General features: G+C 47.3%; 1 protein-coding gene and 1 long non-coding RNA gene across 5 annotated transcripts in view; both read left to right on the forward strand.

Annotated features, from left to right (window-relative positions):
• Positions 1 to 24409, forward strand: part of LOC127926940 (serine/threonine-protein kinase B-raf-like) — a 130602-nt gene that overhangs the window by 37786 nt on the left and 68407 nt on the right. The window contains 5 exon segments of the mRNA XM_052512567.1: positions 1512 to 1551; positions 3772 to 3827; positions 3830 to 3987; positions 4142 to 4176; positions 18929 to 19031. Coding sequence (XP_052368527.1) covers positions 1512 to 1551; positions 3772 to 3827; positions 3830 to 3987; positions 4142 to 4176; positions 18929 to 19031 — 392 coding nt within the window.
• LOC127926941 (uncharacterized) lies at positions 16055 to 17053 on the forward strand. 4 transcript variants are annotated; one of them, XR_008125593.1, is made up of 3 exons: positions 16055 to 16678; positions 16723 to 16857; positions 16991 to 17053. It is a non-coding gene; the product is annotated as an uncharacterized LOC127926941 (long non-coding RNA). The 4 variants fall into 4 exon arrangements; XR_008125594.1 differs by having other exon boundaries at positions 16055 to 16633; XR_008125595.1 differs by having other exon boundaries at positions 16055 to 16588.

Genomic DNA, 24409 nt, shown 5'->3' on the forward strand with positions numbered 1-24409 from the left:
ACCTGGAGGTGAGTTACCCTGTGAGGAGGAGGATGTACCCCTCTGTCCATATACCTGGAGGTGAGTTACCCTGTGAGGAGGAGGATGTACCCCTCTGTCCATATACCTGGAGGTGAGTTACCCTGTGAGGAGGAGGATGTACCCCTCTGTGCATATACCTGGAGGTGAGTTACCCTGTGAGGAGGAGGATGTACCCCTCTGTCCATATACCTGGAGGTGAGTTACCCTGTGAGGAGGAGGATGTACCCCTCTGTCCATATACCTGGAGGTGAGTTACCCTGTGATGAGGAGGAGGATGTACCCCTCTGTCCATATACCTGGAGGTGAGTTACCCTGTGAGGAGGAGGAGGATGTACCCCTCTGTCCATATACCTGGAGGTGAGTTATACCTGTGAGGTGAGGAGGAGGATGTACCCCTCTGTCCATATACCTGGAGGTGAGTTACCCTGTGAGGAGGAGGATGTACCCCTCTGTCCATATACCTGGAGGTGAGTTACCCTGTGAGGAGGAGGATGTACCCCTCTGTCCATATACCTGGAGGTGAGTTACCCTGTGAGGAGGAGGAGGATGTACCCCTCTGTCCATATACCTGGAGGTGAGTTACCCTGTGAGGAGGAGGAGGATGTACCCCTCTGTCCATATACCTGGAGGTGAGTTACCCTGTGAGGAGGAGGATGTACCCCTCTGTCCATATACCTGGAGGTGAGTTACCCTGTGAGGAGGAGGATGTACCCCTCTGTCCATATACCTGGAGGTGAGTTACCCTGTGAGGAGGAGGATGTACCCCTCTGTCCATATACCTGGAGGTGAGTTACCCTGTGATGAGGAGGAGGATGTACCCCTCTGTCCATATACCTGGAGGTGAGTTACCCTGTGAGGAGGAGGAGGATGTACCCCTCTGTCCATATACCTGGAGGTGAGTTACCCTGTGAGGAGGAGGATGTACCCCTCTGTCCATATACCTGGAGGTGAGTTACCCTGTGAGGAGGAGGATGATGTACACCTGTCCAGAGGTACCTGTGTGTGTTGTCTCTTAGGCCTATGAGGAGTACACCAGTAAGCTGTGTGTGTGTGGTCTCTGTAGGCCTATGAGAGTACCCTTGTAAGCTTTGTGTGTGTTGTCTCTGTAGGCCTATGAGGAAGTACATCAGTAAGCTGTGGTGTGAAATTGTCCTTTGGTAAATGAGGAGTACACCATTAAGCTGTGTCCAACTGTGTGTTGTCTCTGTAGGCCTATGAGGAGTACACCAGTAAGATTTGTGTGTGTGTTGTCTCTGTAGGCCTATGAGGAGTACACCAGTAAGATGTGTGTGTGTGTGTTGTCTCTGTAGGCCTATGAGCGAGTACACCAGTAAGATGTTGTGTTGTCTCTGTAGGCCTATGAGGAGTACACCAGTAAGCTGTGTGTGTGTGTTGTCTCACAGGCCTATGAGGAGTACATCAGTAAGCATCTGGTTTGGTTGCTGTAGGCCTATGAGGGTACACCAGTAATCATTGTGTTGTCTCTGTAGGCCTATGAGGAGTACACCAGTAAGCTGTGTGTGTTGCTCTGTAGGCCTATGAGGAGTACACCAGTGAGCTGTGTGTGTGTGTTGTCTCTGTAGGCCTAAGATGGAGTACACCAGTAAGATGGTTTGTGTTGTTGTCTCTGTAGGCCTATGAGGAATAACCAGTAAGCACTGCATATGTGTTGTCTCCTTCAGGCCTATGTTGGAAAATACACCAGTAAGATTCCAGTGTGTTGTCTCTAGGCCTATGAGGAGAACCAAGATGTGTGTGTGTGTTGTCTCTGTAGGCCATGAGGAGTACACCAAAGCTGTGTGATGTCTCTTAGGATGAGGAATACACCAATAAGCTGTTGTGATTTTGTGTTGTGTGTGTGGTGAAGTCTAAAACTACATGTGTGTGTGTTTGTGTGTGTGTGTGTTGTTGTCTCTGTAGTCTTCACTGAGGAGTACACAATGTGTGAAAATAGTCAAACCTGGAATGTAGGTGTCCAAACTGTGTGTGTGTGTTGTCTCTGTAGGCCTATGAGGAGTACACCAGTAAGCTGTGTGTGTGTGTTGTCTCTGTAGGCCTATGAGGAGTACACCAGTAAGCTGTGTGTGTGTGTTGTCTCTGTAGGCCTATGAGGAGTACACCAGTAAGCTGTGTGTGTGTGTGTGTGTGTTGTCTCTGTAGGCCTATGAGGAGTACACCAGTAAGCTGTGTGTGTGTGTTGTCTCTGTAGGCCTATGAGGAGTACACCAGTAAGCTGTGTGTGTGTGTGTTGTCTCTGTAGGCCTATGAGGAGTACACCAGTAAGCTGTGTGTGTGTGTGTTGTCTCTGTAGGCCTATGAGGAGTACACCAGTAAGCTGTGTGTGTGTGTGTTGTCTCTGTAGGCCTATGAGGAGTACACCAGTAAGCTGTGTGTGTGTGTGTGTTGTCTCTGTAGGCCTATGAGGAGTACACCAGTAAGCTGTGTGTGTGTGTTGTCTCTGTAGGCCTATGAGGAGTACACCAGTAAGCTGTGTGTGTGTGTGTGTGTGTTGTCTCTGTAGGCCTATGAGGAGTACACCAGTAAGCTGTGTGTGTGTGTTGTCTCTGTAGGCCTATGAGGAGTACACAGTAAGCTGTGTGTGTGTGTGTTGTCTCTGTAGGCCTATGAGGAGTACACCAGTAAGCTGTGTGTGTGTGTGTTGTCTCTGTAGGTCTATGAGGAGTACACCAGTAAGCTGTGTGTGTGTGTGTTGTCTCTGTAGGCCTATGAGGAGTACACCAGTAAGCTGTGTGTGTGTGTGTTGTCTCTGTAGGCCTATGAGGAGTACACCAGTAAGCTGTGTGTGTGTGTGTTGTCTCTGTAGGCCTATGAGGAGTACACCAGTAAGCTGTGTGTGTGTTGTCTCTGTAGGCCTATGAGGAGTACACCAGTAAGCTGTGTGTGTGTGTTGTCTCTGTAGGCCTATGAGGAGTACCCCAGTAAGCTGTGTGTGTGTGTGTGTTGTCTCTGTAGGCCTATGAGGAGTACCCCAGTAAGCTGTGTGTGTGTGTGTTGTCTCTGTAGGCCTATGAGGAGTACACCAGTAAGCTGTGTGTGTGTGTTGTCTCTGTAGGCCTATGAGGAGTACCCCAGTAAGCTGTGTGTGTTGTCTCTGTAGGCCTATGAGGAGTACACAGTAAGCTGTGTGTGTGTTGTCTCTGTAGGCCTATGAGGAGTACACCAGTAAGCTGTGTGTGTGTGTGTGTGTGTGTTGTCTCTGTAGGCCTATGAGGAGTACACCAGTAAGCTGTGTGTGTGTGTGTTGTCTCTGTAGGCCTATGAGGAGTACCCTAGTAAGCTGTGTGTGTGTGTTGTCTCTGTAGGCCTATGAGGAGTACACCAGTAAGCTGTGTGTGTGTGTGTTGTCTCTGTAGGTCTATGAGGAGTACACCAGTAAGCTGTGTGTGTGTTGTCTCTGTAGGCCTATGAGGAGTACACCAGTAAGCTGTGTGTGTGTTGTCTCTGTAGGCCTATGAGGAGTACCCCAGTAAGCTGTGTGTGTGTGTTGTCTCTGTAGGCCTATGAGGAGTACACCAGTAAGCTGTGTGTGTGTGTTGTCTCTGTAGGCCTATGAGGAGTACACCAGTAAGATGTGTGTGTGTGTGTTGTCCCTGTAGGCCTATGAGGAGTACACAGTAAGGTGTGTGTGTGTGTTGTCTCTGTAGACCTATGAGGAGTACACCAGTAAGCTGTGTGTGTGTTGTCTCTGTAGGCCTATGAGGAGTACACCAGTAAGCTGACGCTCTGCAGCAGAGGAGCAGCAGCTCCTGGAGGCCATGGGGAACAGGACAGACTTCTACTCCTCCTCCCCACGCCCCCTTCCCTCCTGGACGGGGGGTTTGAGCTGTTCTGGGGGATCCGGGGCACCCAGTTCCTTCTCCCCTCCGCCCCCAACACCCTGGCTGTCCTCCAGACCCCTACAGACGGACGGGCCAATCCCCGCTCCCCTCAGAAACCCATCGTCAGGTGTTCCTGCCCAATAAACAGCGGACCGTGGTGAGTAAGGGGTGGTTATAATACATATACCTCCTGCTGTAGAAGGTGGGAGGGGTTAGGTGTTCCTGTAAACAGCGGACCTGTGGGGTGGGTTACCTCCTGCTGTAGAAGGTGGGAGGGTTAGGGTGTTCCTGCCCAATAAACAGCGGACCGTGGTGAGTAAGGGGTGGTTATAATGCATATACCTCCTGCTGTAGAAGGTGGGAGGGGTTAGGGTGTTCCTGCCCAATAAACAGCGGGTGGTGAGGTGGGGGGTTAGGGTGGCTGTAGGCCTGCTGAGAAGGTGGGAGGGGTTGGGTGGCTGTGGGAGGGGTTGGTGGCTGTGGGAGGGGTCAGGGTGTTCCTGCCCAATAAACAGCGGACCGTGGTGAGTAAGGGGTGTGGTTGTCTACATATACCTCCTGCTGTAGAAGGTGGGAGGGGTTGGTGTGGCTGTGGGAGGGGTTAGGGCGGCTGTGGGAGGGGTCAGGGTGTTCCTGTAAACAGCGGACCGTGGTGACGGAGGGGTGGTTATAATACAGTACCTCCTGCTGTAGAAGGTGGGAGGGGTTAGGGTGGCTGTGGGAGGGGTTGGGGCGGCTGTGGGAGGGGTCAGGGTGTTCCTGAGTATAAACAGCGGACCGTGGTGAGTAATGGGTGGTTATAATACATATGTCCTGCTGTAGGGTGGGAGGTTAGGGTGGCTGTGGGAGAGGTTAGGGTGGCTGTGGGAGGGGTTGGTGTAGGTGGGGGGGGTTAGGGTGGCTGTGGGAGGGGTTAGAGTGGCTGTGGGAGGGGTTGGTGTGGCTGTGGGAGGGGTTGGTGTGGGCTGTGGGAGGGGCATAGGGTGGCTGTGGGAGGGGTTGGTGTAGGCTAATGGAGGGGTTGGTGGGCTATGGGAGGGGTTGGTGTGGGCTGTGGGAGAGGTTGGTGTGGGCTGTGGGAGGGTTGGTGTAGGCTGTGGGAGAGGTTGGTGTGGGCTGTGGGAGAGGCTGGTGTGGGCTGTGGGAGGGGGTTGGTGTGGGAGGCTGTGGGAGGGGTTGGTGTAGGCTATGGTGAGGCTATGGGGGTTGGTGTAGGCTATGGGAGGGGTTGGTACACCAGGCTATGGGAGGGGTTGGTGTGGGCTGTGGGAGGGTTGGTGTGGGCTATGGGAGGGGTTGGTGTGGGCTATGGGAGGGTTGGGAGGCCTGTGGGAGGGTTGGTGTAGGCTATGGGAGGGTTGGTGTAGGCTATGGGAGGGTTGGTGTGGGCTCCTGGAGGGGTTGGTTTGGGCTGTTCTGGGAGGGGTTGGTGTAGGCTATGGGAGGGGTTGGTGTAGGCTGTGGGAGGGTTTAGGGAGAGTTGGCCTGTATTGGTGATATTAGACAGTAGTTAGGGAGAGATGGCCTGTATTGGTGATATTAGACAGTAGTTAGGGAGAGATGTCCTGTATTGGTGATATTAGACAGTAGTTAGGGAGAGATGTCCTGTATTGGTGATATTAGACAGTAGTTAGGGAGAGATGTCCTGTATTGGTGATATTAGACAGTAGTTAGGGAGAGATGGCCTGTATTGGTGATATTAGACAGTAGTTAGGGAGAGATGTCCTGTATTGGTGATATTAGACAGTAGTTAGGGAGAGATGGCCTGTATTGGTGATATTAGACAGTAGTTAGGGAGAGATGGCCTGTATTGGTGATATTAGACAGTAGTTAGGGAGAGATGGCCTGTATTGGTGATATTAGACAGTAGTTAGGGAGAGATGGCCTGTATTGATGATATTAGACAGTAGTTAGGGAGAGATGGCCTGTATTGGTGATATTAGACAGTAGTTAGGGAGAGATGGCCTGTATTGGTGATATTAGACAGTAGTTAGGGAGAGATGGCCTGTATTGGTGATATTAGACAGTAGTTAGGGAGAGATGGCTTGTATTGATGATATTAGACAGTAGTTAGGGAGAGATGGCCTGTATTGGTGATATTAGACAGTAGTTAGGGAGAGATGGCCTGTATTGGTGATATTAGACAGTAGTTAGGGAGAGATGGCCTGTATTGGCGATATTAGACAGTAGTTCGTGAGAGATGGCCTGTATTGGTGACATTAGACAGTAGTTAGGGAGAGATGGCTTGTATTGATGATATTAGACAGTAGTTAGGGAGAGATGGCCTGGCCTGTATTGGTGATATTAGACAGTAGTTGGGGAGAGATGGCCTGTATTGATGACATTAGACAGTAGTTGGGGAGAGATGGCCTGTATTGGTGATATTAGACAGTAGTTAGGGAGAGATGGCCTGTATTGGTGACATTAGACAGTAGTTAGGGAGAGATGGCCTGTATTGGTGATATTAGACAGTAGTTAGGGAGAGATGGCCTGTATTGATGACATTAGACAGTAGTTAGGGAGAGATGGCCTGTATTGATGACATTAGACAGTAGTTAGGGAGAGATGGCCTGTATTGATGACATTAGACAGTAGTTAGGGGAGAGATGGCCTGTATTGATGATATTAGACAGTAGTTAGGGAGAGATGGCCTGTATTGGTGATATTAGACAGTAGTTAGGGAGAGATGGCCTGTATTGGTGATATTAGACAGTAGTTAGGGAGAGATGGCCTGGCCTGTATTGGTGATATTAGACAGTAGTTGGGGAGAGATGGCCTGTATTGGTGATATTAGACAGTAGTTAGGGAGAGATGGCCTGTATTGGTGATATTAGACCGTCGTTAGGGAGAGATGGCCTGTATTGGTGATATTAGACAGTAGTTAGGAATAGATGGCCTGTATTGATGACATTAGACAGTAGTTAGGGAGAGATGGCCTGTATTGATGATATTAGACAATAGTTAGGGAGAGATGGCCTGTATTGGTGACATTAGACAGTAGTTGGGGAGAGATGGCCTGTATTGGTGATATTAGACAGTAGTTAGGGAGAGATGGCCTGTATTGGTGATATTAGACAGTAGTTAGGGAGAGATGGCCTGTATTGGTGATATTAGACAGTAGTTAGGGAGAGATGGCCTGTATTGGTGACATTAGACAGTAGTTAGGGAGAGATGGCCTGTATTGGTGATATTAGACAGTAGTTAGGGAGAGATGGCCTGTATTGGTGATATTAGACAGTAGTTAGGGAGAGATGGCCTGTATTGGTGATATTAGACAGTAGTTAGGGAGAGATGGCCTGTATTGGTGATATTAGACAGTAGTTAGGGAGAGATGGCCTGTATTGGTGATATTAGACAGTAGTTAGGGAGAGATGGCCTGTATTGGTGATATTAGACAGTAGTTAGGGAGAGATGGCCTGTATTGGTGATATTAGACAGTAGTTAGGGAGAGATGGCCTGTATTGGTGATATTAGACAGTAGTTAGGGAGAGATGGCCTGTATTGGTGATATTAGACAGTAGTTAGGGAGAGATGGCCTGTATTGGTGATATTAGACAGTAGTTAGGGAGAGATGGCCTGTATTGGTGATATTAGACAGTAGTTAGGGAGAGATGGCCTGTATTGGTGATATTAGACAGTAGTTAGGGAGAGATGGCCTGTATTGGTGATATTAGACAGTAGTTAGGGAGAGATGGCCTGTATTGGTGATATTAGACAGTAGTTAGGGAGAGATGGCCTGTATTGGTGATATTAGACAGTAGTTAGGGAGAGATGGCCTGTATTGATGATATTAGACAGTAGTTAGGGAGAGATGGCCTGTATTGGTGATATTAGACAGTAGTTGGGGAGAGATGGCCTGTATTGTGATATTAGACAGTAGTTAGGGAGAGATGGCCTGTATTGGTGATATTAGACAGTAGTTGGGGAGAGATGGCCTGTATTGATGATATTAGACAGTAGTTAGGGAGAGATGGCCTGTATTGGTGATATTAGACAGTAGTTAGGGAGAGATGGCCTGTATTGGTGATATTAGACAGTAGTTAGGGAGAGATGGCCTGTATTGGTGATATTAGACAGTAGTTAGTGAGAGATGGCCTGTATTGGTGACATTAGACAGTAGTTAGGGAGAGATGGCTTGTATTGATGATATTAGACAGTAGTTAGGAGAGATGGCCTGTATTGGTGATATTAGACAGTAGTTAGGGAGAGATGGCCTGTATTGATGATATTAGACAGTAGTTGGGGAGAGATGGCCTGTATTGGTGACATTAGACAGTAGTTAGGGAGAGATGGCCTGTATTGATGACATTAGACAGTAGTTAGGAGAGATGGCCTGTATTGATGACATTAGACAGTAGTTAGGGAGAGATGGCCTGTATTGATGACATTAGACAGTAGTTAGGGAGAGATGGCCTGTATTGATGACATTAGACAGTAGTTAGGGAGAGATGGCCTGTATTGATGACATTAGACAGTAGTTAGGAGAGATGGCCTGTATTGATGACATTAGACAGTAGTTAGGGAGAGATGGCCTGTATTGATGATATTAGACAGTAGTTAGGGAGAGATGGCCTGTATTGGTGATATTAGACAGTAGTTAGGGAGAGATGGCCTGTATTGGTGATATTAGACAGTAGTTGGGGAGAGATGGCCTGTATTGGTGATATTAGACAGTAGTTAGGGAGAGATGGCCTGTATTGGTGATATTAGACAGTAGTTAGGGAGAGATGGCCTGTATTGGTGATATTAGACAGTAGTTAGGGAGAGATGGCCTGTATTGATGACATTAGACAGTAGTTAGGGAGAGATGGCCTGTATTGATGATATTAGACAGTAGTTAGGGAGAGATGGCCTGTATTGGTGACATTAGACAGTAGTTAGGGAGAGATGGCCTGTATTGGTGACATTAGACAGTAGTTAGGGAGAGATGGCCTGTATTGGTGATATTAGACAGTAGTTAGGGAGAGATGGCCTGTATTGGTGATATTAGACAGTAGTTAGGGAGAGATGGCCTGTATTGGTGACATTAGACAGTAGTTAGGGAGAGATGGCCTGTATTGGTGATATTAGACAGTAGTTAGGGAGAGATGGCCTGTATTGGTGACATTAGACAGTAGTTAGGGAGAGATGGCCTGTATTGATGATATTAGACAGTAGTTAGGGAGAGATGGCCTGTATTGGTGATATTAGACAGTAGTTAGGGAGAGATGGCCTGTATTGATGATATTAGACAGTAGTTAGGGAGAGATGGCCTGTATTGATGACATTAGACAGTAGTTAGGAGAGATGGCCTGTATTGATGACATTAGACAGTAGTTAGGGAGAGATGGCCTGTATTGATGATATTAGACAGTAGTTAGGGAGAGATGGCCTGTATTGGTGATATTAGACAGTAGTTAGGGAGAGATGGCCTGTATTGATGACATTAGACAGTAGTTAGGGAGAGATGGCCTGTATTGATGACATTAGACAGTAGTTAGGGAGAGATGGCCTGTATTGATGACATTAGACAGTAGTTAGGGAGAGATGGCCTGTATTGATGACATTAGACAGTAGTTAGGGAGAGATGGCCTGTATTGATGATATTAGACAGTAGTTAGGGAGAGATGGCCTGTATTGATGACATTAGACAGTAGTTAGGGAGAGATGGCCTGTATTGATGACATTAGACAGTAGTTAGGGAGAGATGGCCTGTATTGATGACATTAGACAGTAGTTAGGGAGAGATGGCCTGTATTGATGACATTAGACAGTAGTTAGGGAGAGATGGCCTGTATTGATGATATTAGACAGTAGTTAGGGAGAGATGGCCTGTATTGATGATATTAGACAGTAGTTAGGGAGAGATGGCCTGTATTGATGATATTAGACAGTAGTTAGGGAGAGATGGCCTGTATTGATGACATTAGACAGTAGTTAGGGAGAGATGGCCTGTATTGATGATATTAGACAGTAGTTAGGGAGAGATGGCCTGTATTGATGACATTAGACAGTAGTTAGGGAGAGATGGCCTGTATTGATGACATTAGACAGTAGTTAGGGAGAGATGGCCTGTATTGATGACATTAGACAGTAGTTAGGGAGAGATGGCCTGTATTGATGACATTAGACAGTAGTTAGGGAGAGATGGCCTGTATTGATGACATTAGACAGTAGTTAGGGAGAGATGGCCTGTATTGATGACATTAGACAGTAGTTAGGGAGAGATGGCCTGTATTGGTGATATTAGACAGTAGTTGGGGAGAGATGGCCTGTATTGATGACATTAGACAGTAGTTAGGGAGAGATGGCCTGTATTGATGACATTAGACAGTAGTTAGGGAGAGATGGCCTGTATTGATGACATTAGACAGTAGTTAGGGAGAGATGGCCTGTATTGATGACATTAGACAGTAGTTGGGGAGAGATGGCCTGTATTGATGACATTAGACAGTAGTTAGGGAGAGATGGCCTGTATTGATGACATTAGACAGTAGTTGGGGAGAGATGGCCTGTATTGATGACATTAGACAGTAGTTAGGGAGAGATGGCCTGTATTGATGACATTAGACAGTAGTTAGGGAGAGATGGCCTGTATTGATGACATTAGACAGTAGTTAGGGAGAGATGGCCTGTATTGATGACATTAGACAGTAGTTAGGGAGAGATGGCCTGTATTGATGACATTAGACAGTAGTTAGGGAGATGGCCTGTATTGATGACATTAGACAGTAGTTAGGGAGAGATGGCCTGTATTGATGACATTAGACAGTAGTTAGGGAGAGATGGCCTGTATTGATGACATTAGACAGTAGTTAGGGAGAGATGGCCTGTATTGATGACATTAGACAGTAGTTAGGGAGAGATGGCCTGTATTGATGACATTAGACAGTAGTTGGGGAGAGATGGCCTGTATTGATGACATTAGACAGTAGTTAGGGAGAGATGGCCTGTATTGATGACATTAGACAGTAGTTAGGGAGAGATGGCCTGTATTGATGACATTAGACAGTAGTTGGGGAGAGATGGCCTGTATTGATGACATTAGACAGTAGTTAGGGAGAGATGGCCTGTATTGATGATATTAGACAGTAGTTGGGGAGAGATGGCCTGTATTGATGACATTAGACAGTAGTTAGGGAGAGATGGCCTGTATTGATGACATTAGACAGTAGTTAGGGAGAGATGGCCTGTATTGATGACATTAGACAGTAGTTAGGGAGAGATGGCCTGTATTGATGACATTAGACAGTAGTTAGGGAGAGATGGCCTGTATTGATGATATTAGACAGTAGTTGGGGAGAGATGGCCTGTATTGATGACATTAGACAGTAGTTAGGGAGAGATGGCCTGTATTGATGATATTAGACAGTAGTTAGGGAGAGATGGCCTGTATTGGTGATATTAGACAGTAGTTGGGGAGAGATGGCCTGTATTGATGACATTAGACAGTAGTTAGGGAGAGATGGCCTGTATTGGTGATATTAGACAGTAGTTAGGGAGAGATGGCCTGTATTGATGATATTAGACAGTAGTTAGGGAGAGATGGCCTGGGCCTCTGCTGTGCAGGTGGCAGCATACTCTCGATCTCTGTAATTGTTTCACTCGTTATTGCGTTGATGCATTTCTTCATCGTATGTTACGTCCGTTTTAAAAACCACAGCCTTTTGCCATAATTACAACACCAACCTCCTCGGTGTTGTTTTACACATGTAGTTTCCTGTTCTGTGTTTTCTTTACTGGAAGGTGAAGTCTTCATTAGAAGTGTCATGCTACATAAAAGGGGGTGGAGCCTAAAGTACAGATGACTTAAGCTACAGGATTTAGGGTTGTGATGCTAGGCTATTAGCTCGTTGATGATAATAAGCACACAGTTCTGTTGACGTCCGTGTGATTGGAGCCCAGTCTGTGTCTTGGTAGATGTACTCTTGGTTCTCTACTGTAATGCTGTCATGCTACATAAAGGGGAGGATGTAGCCTACAGTACAGATGACTCAAGCTACAGGATTTAGGGTTCACATCATCTGTCAAAGGCAACTATGAAGTTCACTGCCAAGCTAGCTTCGAGATGGAAAGGTCCATACCGTGTAGTGCAGCAGCTGGGGCCGGTGAACTACTTGGTCTGTTTGGAAGACACTGGGGAAGATGTCAGGACGGTGCAGGTTGTTGACCTAAAGCCTGCTACCCTACGGCAGAAGAGCTGGATCGCAGGCAAAAGCAACACCTGCAGGACCTCTTCTTGGAGGACTGATGTTCTGTTGACGTCCGTGTGATTGGAGCCCAGTCTGTGTCTTGGTAGATGTTCTGTTGACGTCCGTGTGATTGGAGCCCAGTCTGTGTCTTGGTAGATGTTGGAGCCCAGTCTGTGTCTTGGTAGATGTTGGAGCCCAGTCTGTGTCTTGGTAGATGTTGGAGCCCAGTCTGTGTCTTGGTAGATGTTGGAGCCCAGTCTGTGTCTTGGTAGATGTTGGAGCCCAGTCTGTGTCTTGGTAGATGTTGGAGCCCAGTCTGTGTCTTGGTAGATGTTGGAGCCCAGTCTGTGTCTTGGTAGATGTTGGAGCCCAGTCTGTGTCTTGGTAGATGTTGGAGCCCAGTCTGTGTCTTGGTAGATGTTGGAGCCCAGTCTGTGTCTTGGTAGATGTTGGAGCCCAGTCTGTGTCTTGGTAGATGTTGGAGCCCAGTCTGTGTCTTGGTAGATGTTGGAGCCCAGTCTGTGTCTTGGTAGATGTTGGAGCCCAGTCTGTGTCTTGGTAGATGTTGGAGTCCAGTCTGTGTCTTGGTAGATGTTGGAGCCCAGTCTGTGTCTTGGTAGATGTTGGCCCAGCCCAGTCTGTGTCTTGGTAGATGTTGGAGCCCAGTCTGTGTCTTGGTAGATGTTGGAGCAGTCAGTCTGTGTCTTGGTAGATGTTGGAGCCCAGTCTGTGTCTTGGTAGATGTTGGAGCCCAGTCTGTGTCTTGGTAGATGTTGGAGCCCAGTCTGTGTCTTGGTAGATGTTGGAGCCCAGTCTGTGTCTTGGTAGATGTTGAGCCCAGTCTGTGTCTTGGTAGATGTTGGAGCCCAGTCTGTGTCTTGGTAGATGTTGGAGCCCAGTCTGTGTCTTGGTAGATGTTGGAGCCCAGTCTGTGTCTTGGTAGATGTTGGAGCCCAGTCTGTGTCTTGGTAGATGTTGGAGCCCAGTCTGTGTCTTGGTAGATGTTGGAGCCCAGTCTGTCTTGGTAGATGTTGGAGCCCAGTCTGTGTCTTGGTAGATGTTGGAGCCCAGTCTGTGTCTTGGTAGATGTTGGAGCCCAGTCTGTGTCTTGGTAGATGTTGGAGCCCAGTCTGTGTCTTGGTAGATGTTGGAGCCCAGTCTGTGTCTTGGTAGATGTTGGAGCCCAGTCTGTGTCTTGGTAGATGTTGGAGCCCAGTCTGTGTCTTGGTAGATGTTGGAGCCCAGTCTGTGTCTTGGTAGATGTTGGTGCCCAGTCTGTGTCTTGGTAGATGTTGGTGCCCAGTCTGTGTCTTGGTAGATGTTGGAGCCCAGTCTGTGTCTTGGTAGATGTTGGAGCCCAGTCTGTCTTGGTAGATGTTGGAGCCCAGTCTGTGTCTTGGTAGATGTTGGAGCCCAGTCTGTGTCTTGGTAGATGTTGGAGCCCAGTCTGTGTCTTGGTAGATGTTGGAGCCCAGTCTGTGTCTTGGTAGATGTTGGAGCCCAGTCTGTGTCTTGGTAGATGTTGGAGCCCAGTCTGTGTCTTGGTAGATGTTGGAGCCCAGTCTGTGTCTTGGTAGATGTTGGAGCCCAGTCTGTGTCTTGGTAGATGTTGGAGCCCAGTCTGTGTCTTGGTAGATGTTGGAGCCCAGTCTGTGTCTTGGTAGATGTTGGAGCCCAGTCTGTGTCTTGGTAGATGTTGGAGCCCAGTCTGTGTCTTGGTAGATGTTGGAGCCCAGTCTGTGTCTTGGTAGATGTTGGAGCCCAGTCTGTGTCTTGGTAGATGTTGGAGCCCAGTCTGTGTCTTGGTAGATGTTGGAGCCCAGTCTGTGTCTTGGTAGATGTTGGAGCCCAGTCTGTGTCTTGGTAGATGTTGGAGCCCAGTCTGTGTCTTGGTAGATGTTGGAGCCCAGTCTGTGTCTTGGTAGATGTTGGAGCCCAGTCTGTGTCTTGGTAGATGTTGGAGCCCAGTCTGTGTCTTGGTAGATGTTGGAGCCCAGTCTGTGTCTTGGTAGATGTTGGAGCCCAGTCTGTGTCTTGGTAGATGTTGGAGCCCAGTCTGTCTTGGTAGATGTTGGAGCCCAGTCTGTGTCTTGGTAGATGTTGGAGCCCAGTCTGTGTCTTGGTAGATGTTGGAGCCCAGTCTGTGTCTTGGTAGATGTTGGAGCCCAGTCTGTGTCTTGGTAGATGTTGGAGCCCAGTCTGTGTCTTGGTAGATGTTGGAGCCCAGTCTGTGTCTTGGTAGATGTTGGAGCCCAGTCTGTGTCTTGGTAGATGTTGGAGCCCAGTCTGTGTCTTGGTAGATGTTGGAGCCCAGTCTGTGTCTTGGTAGATGTTGGAGCCCAGTCTGTGTCTTGGTAGATGTTGGAGCCCAGTCTGTGTCTTGGTAGATGTTGGAGCCCAGTCTGTGTCTTGGTAGATGTTGGAGCCCAGTCTGTGTCTTGGTAGATGTTGGAGCCCAGTCTGTGTCTTGGTAGATGTTGGAGCCCAGTCTGTGTCTTGGTAGATGTTGGAGCCCAGTCTGTGTCTTGGTAGATGTTGGAGCCCAGTCTGTGTCTTGGTAGATGTTGGAGCCCAGTCTGTGTCTTGGTAGATGTTGGAGCCCAGTCTGTGTCTTGGTAGATGTTGGAGCCCAGTCTGTGTCTTGGTAGATGTTGGAGCCCAGTCTGTGTCTTGGTAGATGTTGGAGCCCAGTCTGTGTCTTGGTAGATGTTGGAGCCCAGTCTGTGTCTTGTTAGAGTCTGTCTTGTAGATGCCCAGCCCAGTCTGTGTCTTGGTAGATGTTGGAGCCCAGTCTGTGTCTTGGTAGATGTTGGAGCCCAGTCTGTGTCTTGGTAGATGTTGGAGCCCAGTCTGTGTCTTGGTAGATGTTGGAGCCCAGTCTGTGTCTTGGTAGATGTTGGAGCCCAGTCTGTGTCTTGGTAGATGTTGGAGCCCAGTCTGTGTCTTGGTAGATGTTGGAGCCCAGTCTGTGTCTTGGTAGATGTTGGAGCCCAGTCTGTGTCTTGGTAGATGTTGGAGCCCAGTCTGTGTCTTGGTAGATGTTGGAGCCCAGTCTGTGTCTTGGTAGATGTTGGAGCCCAGTCTGTGTCTTGGTAGATGTTGGAGCCCAGTCTGTGTCTTGGTAGATGTTGGAGCCCAGTCTGTGTCTTGGTAGATGTTGGAGTCTGTGTCCAGTCTGTGTCTTGGTAGATGTTGGAGCCCAGTCTGTGTCTTGGTAGATGTTGGAGCCCAGTCTGTGTCTTGGTAGATGTTGGAGCCCAGTCTGTGTCTTGGTAGATGTTGGAGCCCAGTCTCTGTCTTGGTAGATGTTGGAGCCCAGTCTGTGTCTTGGTAGATGTTGGAGCCCAGTCTGTGTCTTGGTAGATGTTGGAGCCCAGTCTGTGTCTTGGTAGATGTTGGAGTCCCAGTCTGTGTCTTGGTAGATGTTGGAGCCCAGTCTGTGTCTTGGTAGATGTTGGAGCCCAGTCTGTGTCTTGGTAGATGTTGGAGCCCAGTCTGTGTCTTGGTAGATGTTGGAGCCCAGTCTGTGTCTTGGTAGATGTTGGAGCCCAGTCTGTGTCTTGGTAGATGTTGGAGCCCAGTCTGTGTCTTGGTAGATGTCTGTGTCTTGGTAGATGTTGGAGCCCAGTCTGTGTCTTGGTAGATGTTGGAGCCCAGTCTGTGTCTTGGTAGATGTTGGAGCCCAGTCTGTGTCTTGGTAGATGTTGGAGCCCAGTCTGTGTCTTGGTAGATGTTGGAGCCCAGTCTGTGTCTTGGTAGATGTTGGAGCCCAGTCTGTGTCTTGGTAGATGTTGGAGCCCAGTCTGTGTCTTGGTAGATGTTGGAGCCCAGTCTGTGTCTTGGTAGATGTACTCTTGGTTCTCTGTGTCCTGTAATGCTGTGACCTACTCCTCCCATTCTATACTTCAACATGACATTGAACCAACGCAGAGGAGTGATGTCACCGTTTCAGAATGTTGTTTTTGAACGGTAAAGCTTTATTGATTTTTATACTTTGTAAATCAAGATGTAGACTAGGTCTTATTCTCAGTACAGGTGAATGCATATTATTCAATAGACTAGGTCTTATTCTCAGTACAGGGGAATGCATATTATTCAATAGACTAGGTCTTATTCTCAGTACAGGTGAATGCATATTATTCAATAGACTAGGTCTTATTCACAGTACAGGTGAATGCATATTATTCAATAGACTAGGTCTTATTCTCAGTACAGGTGAATGCATATTATTCAATAGACTAGGTCTTATTCTCAGTACAGGTGAATGCATATTATTCAATAGACTAGGTCTTATTCTCAGTACAGGTGAATGCATATTATTCAATAGACTAGGTCTTATTCTCAGTACAGGTGAATGCATATTATTCAATAGACTAGGTCTTATTCTCAGTACAGGTGAATGCATATTATTCAATAGACTAGGTCTTATTCTCAGTACAGGTGAATGCATATTATTCAATAGACTAGGTCTTATTCTCAGTACAGGTGAATGCATATTATTCAATAGACTAGGTCTTATTCTCAGTACAGGTGAATGCATATTATTCAATAGACTAGGTCTTATTCTCAGTACAGGTGAATGCATATTATTCAATAGACTAGGTCTTATTCTCAGTACAGGTGAATGCATATTATTCAATAGACTAGGTCTTATTCTCAGTACAGGGAATGCATATTATTCAATAGACTAGGTCTTATTCTCAGTACAGGGGAATGCATATTATTCAATAGACTAGGTCTTATTCTCAGTACAGGTGAATGCATATTATTCAATAGACTAGGTCTTATTCTCAGTACAGGGGAATGCATATTATTCAATAGACTAGGTCTCATTCTCAGTACAGGTGAATGCATATTATTCAATAGACTAGGTCTCATTCTCAGTACAGGGAATGCATATTATTCAATAGACTAGGTCTTATTCTCAGTACAGGGAATGCATATTATTCAATAGACTAGGTCTTATTCTCAGTACAGGGGAATGCATATTATTCAATAGACTAGGTCTTATTCTCAGTACAGGGAATGCATATTAAAATTCTTAAAATAAAGTGGTGATCCTAACTGACCTAAAACAGGTATTTTTTACTAGGATTAAATGTCAGGAATTGTGGAAAAACTGAGTTTAAGATATATTTGCCTAAGGTGTATGTAAACTTCCTACTTCAGATGTATATAGTGATCTTGTTATGTAGTTATGTAGTTATAGTTGTATATGGTCTGTACCCGCTGTTCAGTCTCTGAAACTAACTGTATATAGTGATCTTGTTATGTAGTTCTAGTTGTATATGGTCTGTACCTGCTGTTCAGTCTCTGAAACTAACTGTATATAGTGATCTTGTTATGTAGTTCTAGTTGTATATGGTCTGTACCTGCTGTTCAGTCTCTGAAACTAACTGTATATAGTGATCTTGTTATGTAGTTCTAGTTGTGTATGTACCTGCTGTTCAGTCTCTGAAACTAACTGTATATAGTGTGATCTTGTTATGTAGTTCTAGTTGTATATGGTCTGTACCTGGTTCCTCTCTGTCTGTTCAGTCTCTGAAACTAACTGCATGGTTCCTCTCTGTCTGTCCAGTCTCTGAAACTAACTGCATGGTTCCTCTCTGTCTGTCCAGTCTCTGAAACTAACTGCATGGTTCCTCCTGGTCTGTCCAGTCTCTGAAACTAACTGTATGGTTCCTCCTGGTCTGTCCAGTCTCTGAAACTAACTGCATGGTTCCTCCTGTCTGTCCAGTCTCTGAAACTAACTGCATGGTTCCTCCTGGTCTGTCCAGTCTCTGAAACTAACTGCATGGTTCCTCCTGGTCTGTCCAGTCTCTGAAACTAACTGCATGGTTCCTCTCTGTCTGTCCAGTCTCTGAAACTAACTGCATGGTTCCTCCTGGTCTGTCCAGTCTCTGAAACTAACTGCATGGTTCCTCCTGGTCTGTCCAGTCTCTGAAACTAACTGCATGGTTCCTCCTGGTCTGTCCAGTCTCTGAAACTAACTGCATGGTTCCTCCTGGTCTGTCCAGTCTCTGAAACTAACTGCATGGTTCCTCCTGGTCTGTCCAGTCTCTGAAACTAACTGCATGGTTCCTCTCTGTCTGTTCAGTCTCTGAAACTAACTGCATGGTTCCTCCTGGTCTGTCCAGTCTCTGAAACTAACTGCATGGTTCCTCTCTGTCTGTTCAGTCTCTGAAACTAACTGCATGGTTCCTCCTGGTCTGTCCAGTCTCTGAAACTAACTGCATGGTTCCTCCTGTCTGTCCAGTCTCTGAAACTAACTGCATGGTTCCTCCTGGTCTGTCCAGTCTCTGAAACTAACTGCATGGTTCCTCCTGGTCTGTCCAGTCTCTGAAACTAACTGCATGGTTCCTCCTGGTCTGTCCAGTCTCTGAAACTAACTGCATGGTTCCTCTCTGTCTGTCCAGTCTCTGAAACTAACTGCATGGTTCCTCTCTGTCTGTCCAGTCTCTGAAACTAACTGCATGGTTCCTCCTGGTCTGTCCAGTCTCTGAAACTAACTGCATGGTTCCTCTCTGTCTGTTCAGTCTCTGAAACTAACTGCATGGTTCCTCCTGGTCTGTCCAGTCTCTGAAACTAACTGCATGGTTCCTCCTGGTCTGTCCAGTCTCTGAAACTAACTGCATGGTTCCTCCTGGTCTGTCCAGTCTCTGAAACTAACTGCATGGTTCCTCTCTGTCTGTCCAGTCTCTGAAACTAACTGCATGGTTCCTCCTGGTCTGTCCAGTCTCTGAAACTAACTGCATGGTTCCTCTCTGTCTGTCCAGTCTCTGAAACTAACTGCATGGTTCCTCCTGGTCTGTCCAGTCTCTGAAACTAACTGCATGGTTCCTCTCTGTCTGTCCAGTCTCTGAAACTAACGGCATGGTTCCTCTCTGTCTGTCCCAGTCCCAGCCCGCTGTGGCATGACGGTCAGAGACTCTCTGAAGAAGGCTTTAATGATGAGGGGACTAATCCCTGAATGCTGTGCTGTCTACAGGATACAGGATGGGTAGGACACACCACACACCACACACACACACACACACCACACACCACACACACACGTACACCTTGGCCAAAAGATCAAATATTTTACATTTCGCATTCTGTCAATTGAAGCTCCTGTACAACTTTGTCATCATTTCAGAACAGTGGAGATCAGTAAGGGGTCAATGTACAGTCTCACAGTAAGGGGTCAATGTACAGTCCCACAGTAAGGGGTCAATGTACAGTCCTACAGTAAGGGGTCAATGTACAGTCCTACAGTAAGGGGTCAATGTACAGTCCCACAGTAAGGGGTCAATGTACAGTCCCACTGTAAGGGGTCAATGTACAGTCTCACAGTAAGGGGTCAATGTACAGTCTCACAGTAAGGGGTCATGTACAGTCTCACAGTAAGGGGTCAATGTACAGTCTCACAGTAAGGGGTCAATGTACAGTCTCACAGTAAGGGGTCAATGTACAGTCTCACAGTAAGGGGTCAATGTACAGTCCCACAGTAAGGGGTCAATGTACAGTCCCACTGTAAGGGGTCAATGTACAGTCCCACAGTAAGGGGTCAATGTACAGTCCCACAGTAAGGGGTCAATGTACAGTCTCACAGTAAGGGGTCAATGTACAGTCTCACAGTAAGGGGTCAATGTACAGTCTCACTGTAAGGGGTCAATGTACAGTCTCACAGTAAGGGGTCAATGTACAGTCTCACAGTAAGGGGTCAATGTACAGTCTCACAGTAAGGGGTCAATGTACAGTCTCACAGTAAGGGGTCAATGTACAGTCTCACAGTAAGGGGTCAATGTACAGTCTCACAGTAAGGGGTCAATGTACAGTCTCACAGTAAGGGGTCAATGTACAGTCTCACAGTAAGGGGTCAATGTACAGTCCTACAGTAAGGGGTCAATGTACAGTCCCACTGTAAGGGGTCAATGTACAGTCTCACAGTAAGGGGTCAATGTACAGTCTCACAGTAAGGGGTCAATGTACAGTCCCACAGTAAGGGGTCAATGTACAGTCCCACTGTAAGGGGTCAATGTACAGTCCCACAGTAAGGGGTCAATGTACAGTCCCACAGTAAGGGGTCAATGTACAGTCTCACAGTAAGGGGTCAATGTACAGTCTCACAGTAAGGGGTCAATGTACAGTCTCACAGTAAGGGGTCAATGTACAGTCCCACAGTAAGGGGTCAATGTACAGTCTCACAGTAAGGGGTCAATGTACAGTCTCACAGTAAGGGGTCAATGTACAGTCTCACAGTAAGGGGTCAATGTACAGTCTCACAGTAAGGGGTCAATGTACAGTCCCACAGTAAGGGGTCAATGTACAGTCTCACAGTAAGGGGTCAATGTACAGTCCCACAGTAAGGGTCAATGTACAGTCCCACTGTAAGGGGCAATGTACAGTCCCACAGTAAGGGGTCAATGTACAGTCCCACAGTAAGGGGTCAATGTACAGTCTCACAGTAAGGGGTCAATGTACAGTCTCACAGTAAGGGGTCAATGTACAGTCCCACTGTAAGGGGTCAATGTACAGTCCCACTGTAGGGGTCAATGTACAGTCCCACAGTAAGGGGTCAATGTACAGTCCCACTAAGGGGTCAATGTACAGTCCCACAGTAAGGGGTCAATGTACAGTCTCACAGTAAGGGGTCAATGTACAGTCTCACAGTAAGGGGTCAATGTACAGTCTCACAGTAAGGGGTCAATGTACAGTCCCACAGTAAGGGGTCAATGTACAGTCCCACAGTAAGGGGTCAATGTACAGTCTCACTGTAAGGGGTCAATGTACAGTCCCACAGTAAGGGGTCAATGTACAGTCCCACAGTAAGGGGTCAATGTACAGTCTCACAGTAAGGGGTCAATGTACAGTCTCACAGTAAGGGGTCAATGTACAGTCTCACAGTAAGGGGTCAATGTACAGTCTCACAGTAAGGGGTCAATGTACAGTCTCACAGTAAGGGGTCAATGTACAGTCTCACAGTAAGGGGTCAATGTACAGTCTCACAGTAAGGGGTCAATGTACAGTCTCACAGTAAGGGGTCAATGTACAGTCTCACAGTAAGGGGTCAATGTACAGTCTCACAGTAAGGGTCAATGTACAGTCTCACAGTAAGGGATCAATGTACAGTCCTACAGTAAGGGTCAATGTACAGTCCCACTGTAAGGGGTCAATGTACAGTCTCACAGTAAGGGGTCAATGTACAGTCTCACAGTAAGGGGTCAATGTACAGTCCCACAGTAAGGGGTCAATGTACAGTCCCACAGTAAGGGGTCAATGTACAGTCCCACAGTAAGGGGTCAATGTACAGTCTCACAGTAAGGGGTCAATGTACAGTCTCACAGTAAGGGGTCAATGTACAGTCTCACAGTAAGGGGTCAATGTACAGTCCCACAGTAAGGGGTCAATGTACAGTCCCACAGTAAGGGGTCAATGTACAGTCTCACAGTAAGGGGTCAATGTACAGTCTCACAGTAAGGGGTCAATGTACAGTCTCACAGTAAGGGGTCAATGTACAGTCTCACAGTAAGGGGTCAATGTACAGTCCCACAGTAAGGGGTCAATGTACAGTCCCACTGTAAGGGGTCAATGTACAGTCCCACAGTAAGGGGTCAATGTACAGTCCTACTGTAAGGGGTCAATGTACAGTCTCACAGTAAGGGGTCAATGTACAGTCTCACAGTAAGGGGTCAATGTACAGTCCCACTGTAAGGGGTCAATGTACAGTCCCACTAAGGGGTCAATGTACAGTCCCACTAAGGGGTCAATGTACAGTCCCACAGTAAGGGGTCAATGTACAGTCCCACTGTAAGGGGTCAATGTACAGTCCCACTAAGGGGTCAATGTACAGTCCCACTAAGGGGTCAATGTACAGTCCCACAGTAAGGGGTTAATGTACAGTCTCACAGTAAGGGGTCAATGTACAGTCCCACAGTAAGGGGTCAATGTACAGTCTCGCAGTAAGGGGTCAATGTACAGTCTCGCAGTAAGGGGTCAATGTACAGTCTCACAGTAAGGGGTCAATGTACAGTCCTACTGTAAGGGGTCAATGTACAGTCCCACTGTAAGGAGTCAATGTACAGTCCCACAGTAAGGGGTCAATGTACAGTCCTACTGTAAGGGGTCAATGTACAGTCTCACAGTAAGGGGTCAATGTACAGTCTCACAGTAAGGGGTCAATGTACAGTCTCACAGTAAGGGGTCAATGTACAGTCTCACAGTAAGGGGTCAATGTACAGTCCCACAGTAAGGGGTCAATGTACAGTCCCACTGTAAGGGGTCAATGTACAGTCCCACAGTAAGGGGTCAATGTACAGTCCCACAGTAAGGGGTCAATGTACAGTCCCACAGTAAGGGGTCAATGTACAGTCCCACTGTAAGGGGTCAATGTACAGTCCCACTGTAAGGGGTCAATGTACAGTCTCACAGTAAGGGGTCAATGTACAGTCTCACTGTAAGGGGTCAATGTACAGTCTACTGTAAGGGGTCAATGTACAGTCTCACAGTAAGGGGTCAATGTACAGTCCCACTGTAAGGGGTCAATGTACAGTCCCACAGTAAGGGGTCAATGTACAGTCCCACTGTAAGGGGTCAATGTACAGTCCCACAGTAAGGGGTCAATGTACAGTCCCACAGTAAGGGGTCAATGTACAGTCTTTACTGTAAGGGGTCAATGTACAGTCCTACTGTAAGGGGTCAATGTACAGTCCTACTGTAAGGGGTCAATGTACAGTCCCACTGTAAGGGGTCAATGTACAGTCCCACAGTAAGGGGTCAATGTACAGTCTTTACTGTAAGGGGTCAATGTACAGTCTCACAGTAAGGGGTCAATGTACAGTCTCACAGTAAGGGGTCAATGTACAGTCCCACAGTAAGGGGTCAATGTACGGTCCCACTGTAAGGGGTCAATGTACAGTCTCACAGTAAGGGGTCAATGTACGGTCCCACTGTAAGGGGTCAATGTACGGTCCCACAGTAAGGGGTCAATGTACAGTCTCACAGTAAGGGGTCAATGTACAGTCCCACAGTAAGGGGTCAATGTACAGTCCCACAGTAAGGGGTCAATGTACAGTCCCACAGTAAGGGGTCAATGTACAGTCCCACAGTAAGGGGTCAATGTACAGTCCCACAGTAAGGGGTCAATGTACAGTCCCACAGTAAGGGGTCAATGTACAGTCTCACAGTAAGGGGTCAATGTACAGTCCCACAGTAAGGGGTCAATGTACAGTCCCACAGTAAGGGGTCAATGTACAGTCCCACAGTAAGGGGTCAATGTACAGTCCCACAGTAAGGGGTCAATGTACAGTCCCACAGTAAGGGGTCAATGTACAGTCCCACAGTAAGGGGTCAATGTACAGTCCCACAGTAAGGGGTCAATGTACAGTCCTACAGTAAGGGGTCAATGTACAGTCTCACTGTAAGGGGTCAATGTACAGTCTCACAGTAAGGGGTCAATGTACAGTCTCACAGTAAGGGGTCAATGTACAGTCCCACAGTAAGGGGTCAATGTACAGTCTCACAGTAAGGGGTCAATGTACAGTCCCACAGTAAGGGGTCAATGTACAGTCCCACAGTAAGGGGTCAATGTACAGTCTCACAGTAAGGGGTCAATGTACAGTCTCACAGTAAGGGGTCAATGTACAGTCTCACAGTAAGGGGTCAATGTACAGTCTCACAGTAAGGGGTCAATGTACAGTCCCACTGTAAGGGGTCAATGTACAGTCCTACAGTAAGGGGTCAATGTACAGTCTCACAGTAAGGGGTCAATGTACAGTCTTACAGTAAGGGGTCAATGTACAGTCCCACAGTAAGGGGTCAATGTACAGTCCTACAGTAAGGGGTCAATGTACAGTCCTACAGTAAGGGGTCAATGTACAGTCCCACAGTAAGGGGTCAATGTACGGTCCCACAGTAAGGGGTCAATGTACGGTCTCACAGTAAGGGGTCAATGTACAGTCCTACAGTAAGGGGTCAATGTACAGTCCCACAGTAAGGGGTCAATGTACAGTCCCACTGTAAGGGGTCAATGTACAGTCCCACTGTAAGGGGTCAATGTACAGTCCCACTGTAAGGGGTCAATGTACAGTCCCACTGTAAGGGGTCAATGTACAGTCCCACAGTAAGGGGTCAATGTACAGTCCCACAGTAAGGGGTCAATGTACAGTCCCACAGTAAGGGGTCAATGTACAGTCCCACAGTAAGGGGTCAATGTACAGTCCCACAGTAAGGGGTCAATGTACAGTCCTACAGTAAGGGGTCAATGTACAGTCCCACAGTAAGGGGTCAATGTACAGTCCCACAGTAAGGGGTCAATGTACAGTCTCACAGTAAGGGGTCAATGTACAGTCCTACAGTAAGGGGTCAATGTACAGTCCCACAGTAAGGGGTCAATGT

Source organism: Oncorhynchus keta, unplaced genomic scaffold (assembly GCF_023373465.1).
Source record: "Oncorhynchus keta strain PuntledgeMale-10-30-2019 unplaced genomic scaffold, Oket_V2 Un_contig_86_pilon_pilon, whole genome shotgun sequence".
Taxonomy (NCBI): Eukaryota; Metazoa; Chordata; class Actinopteri; order Salmoniformes; family Salmonidae; genus Oncorhynchus; species Oncorhynchus keta.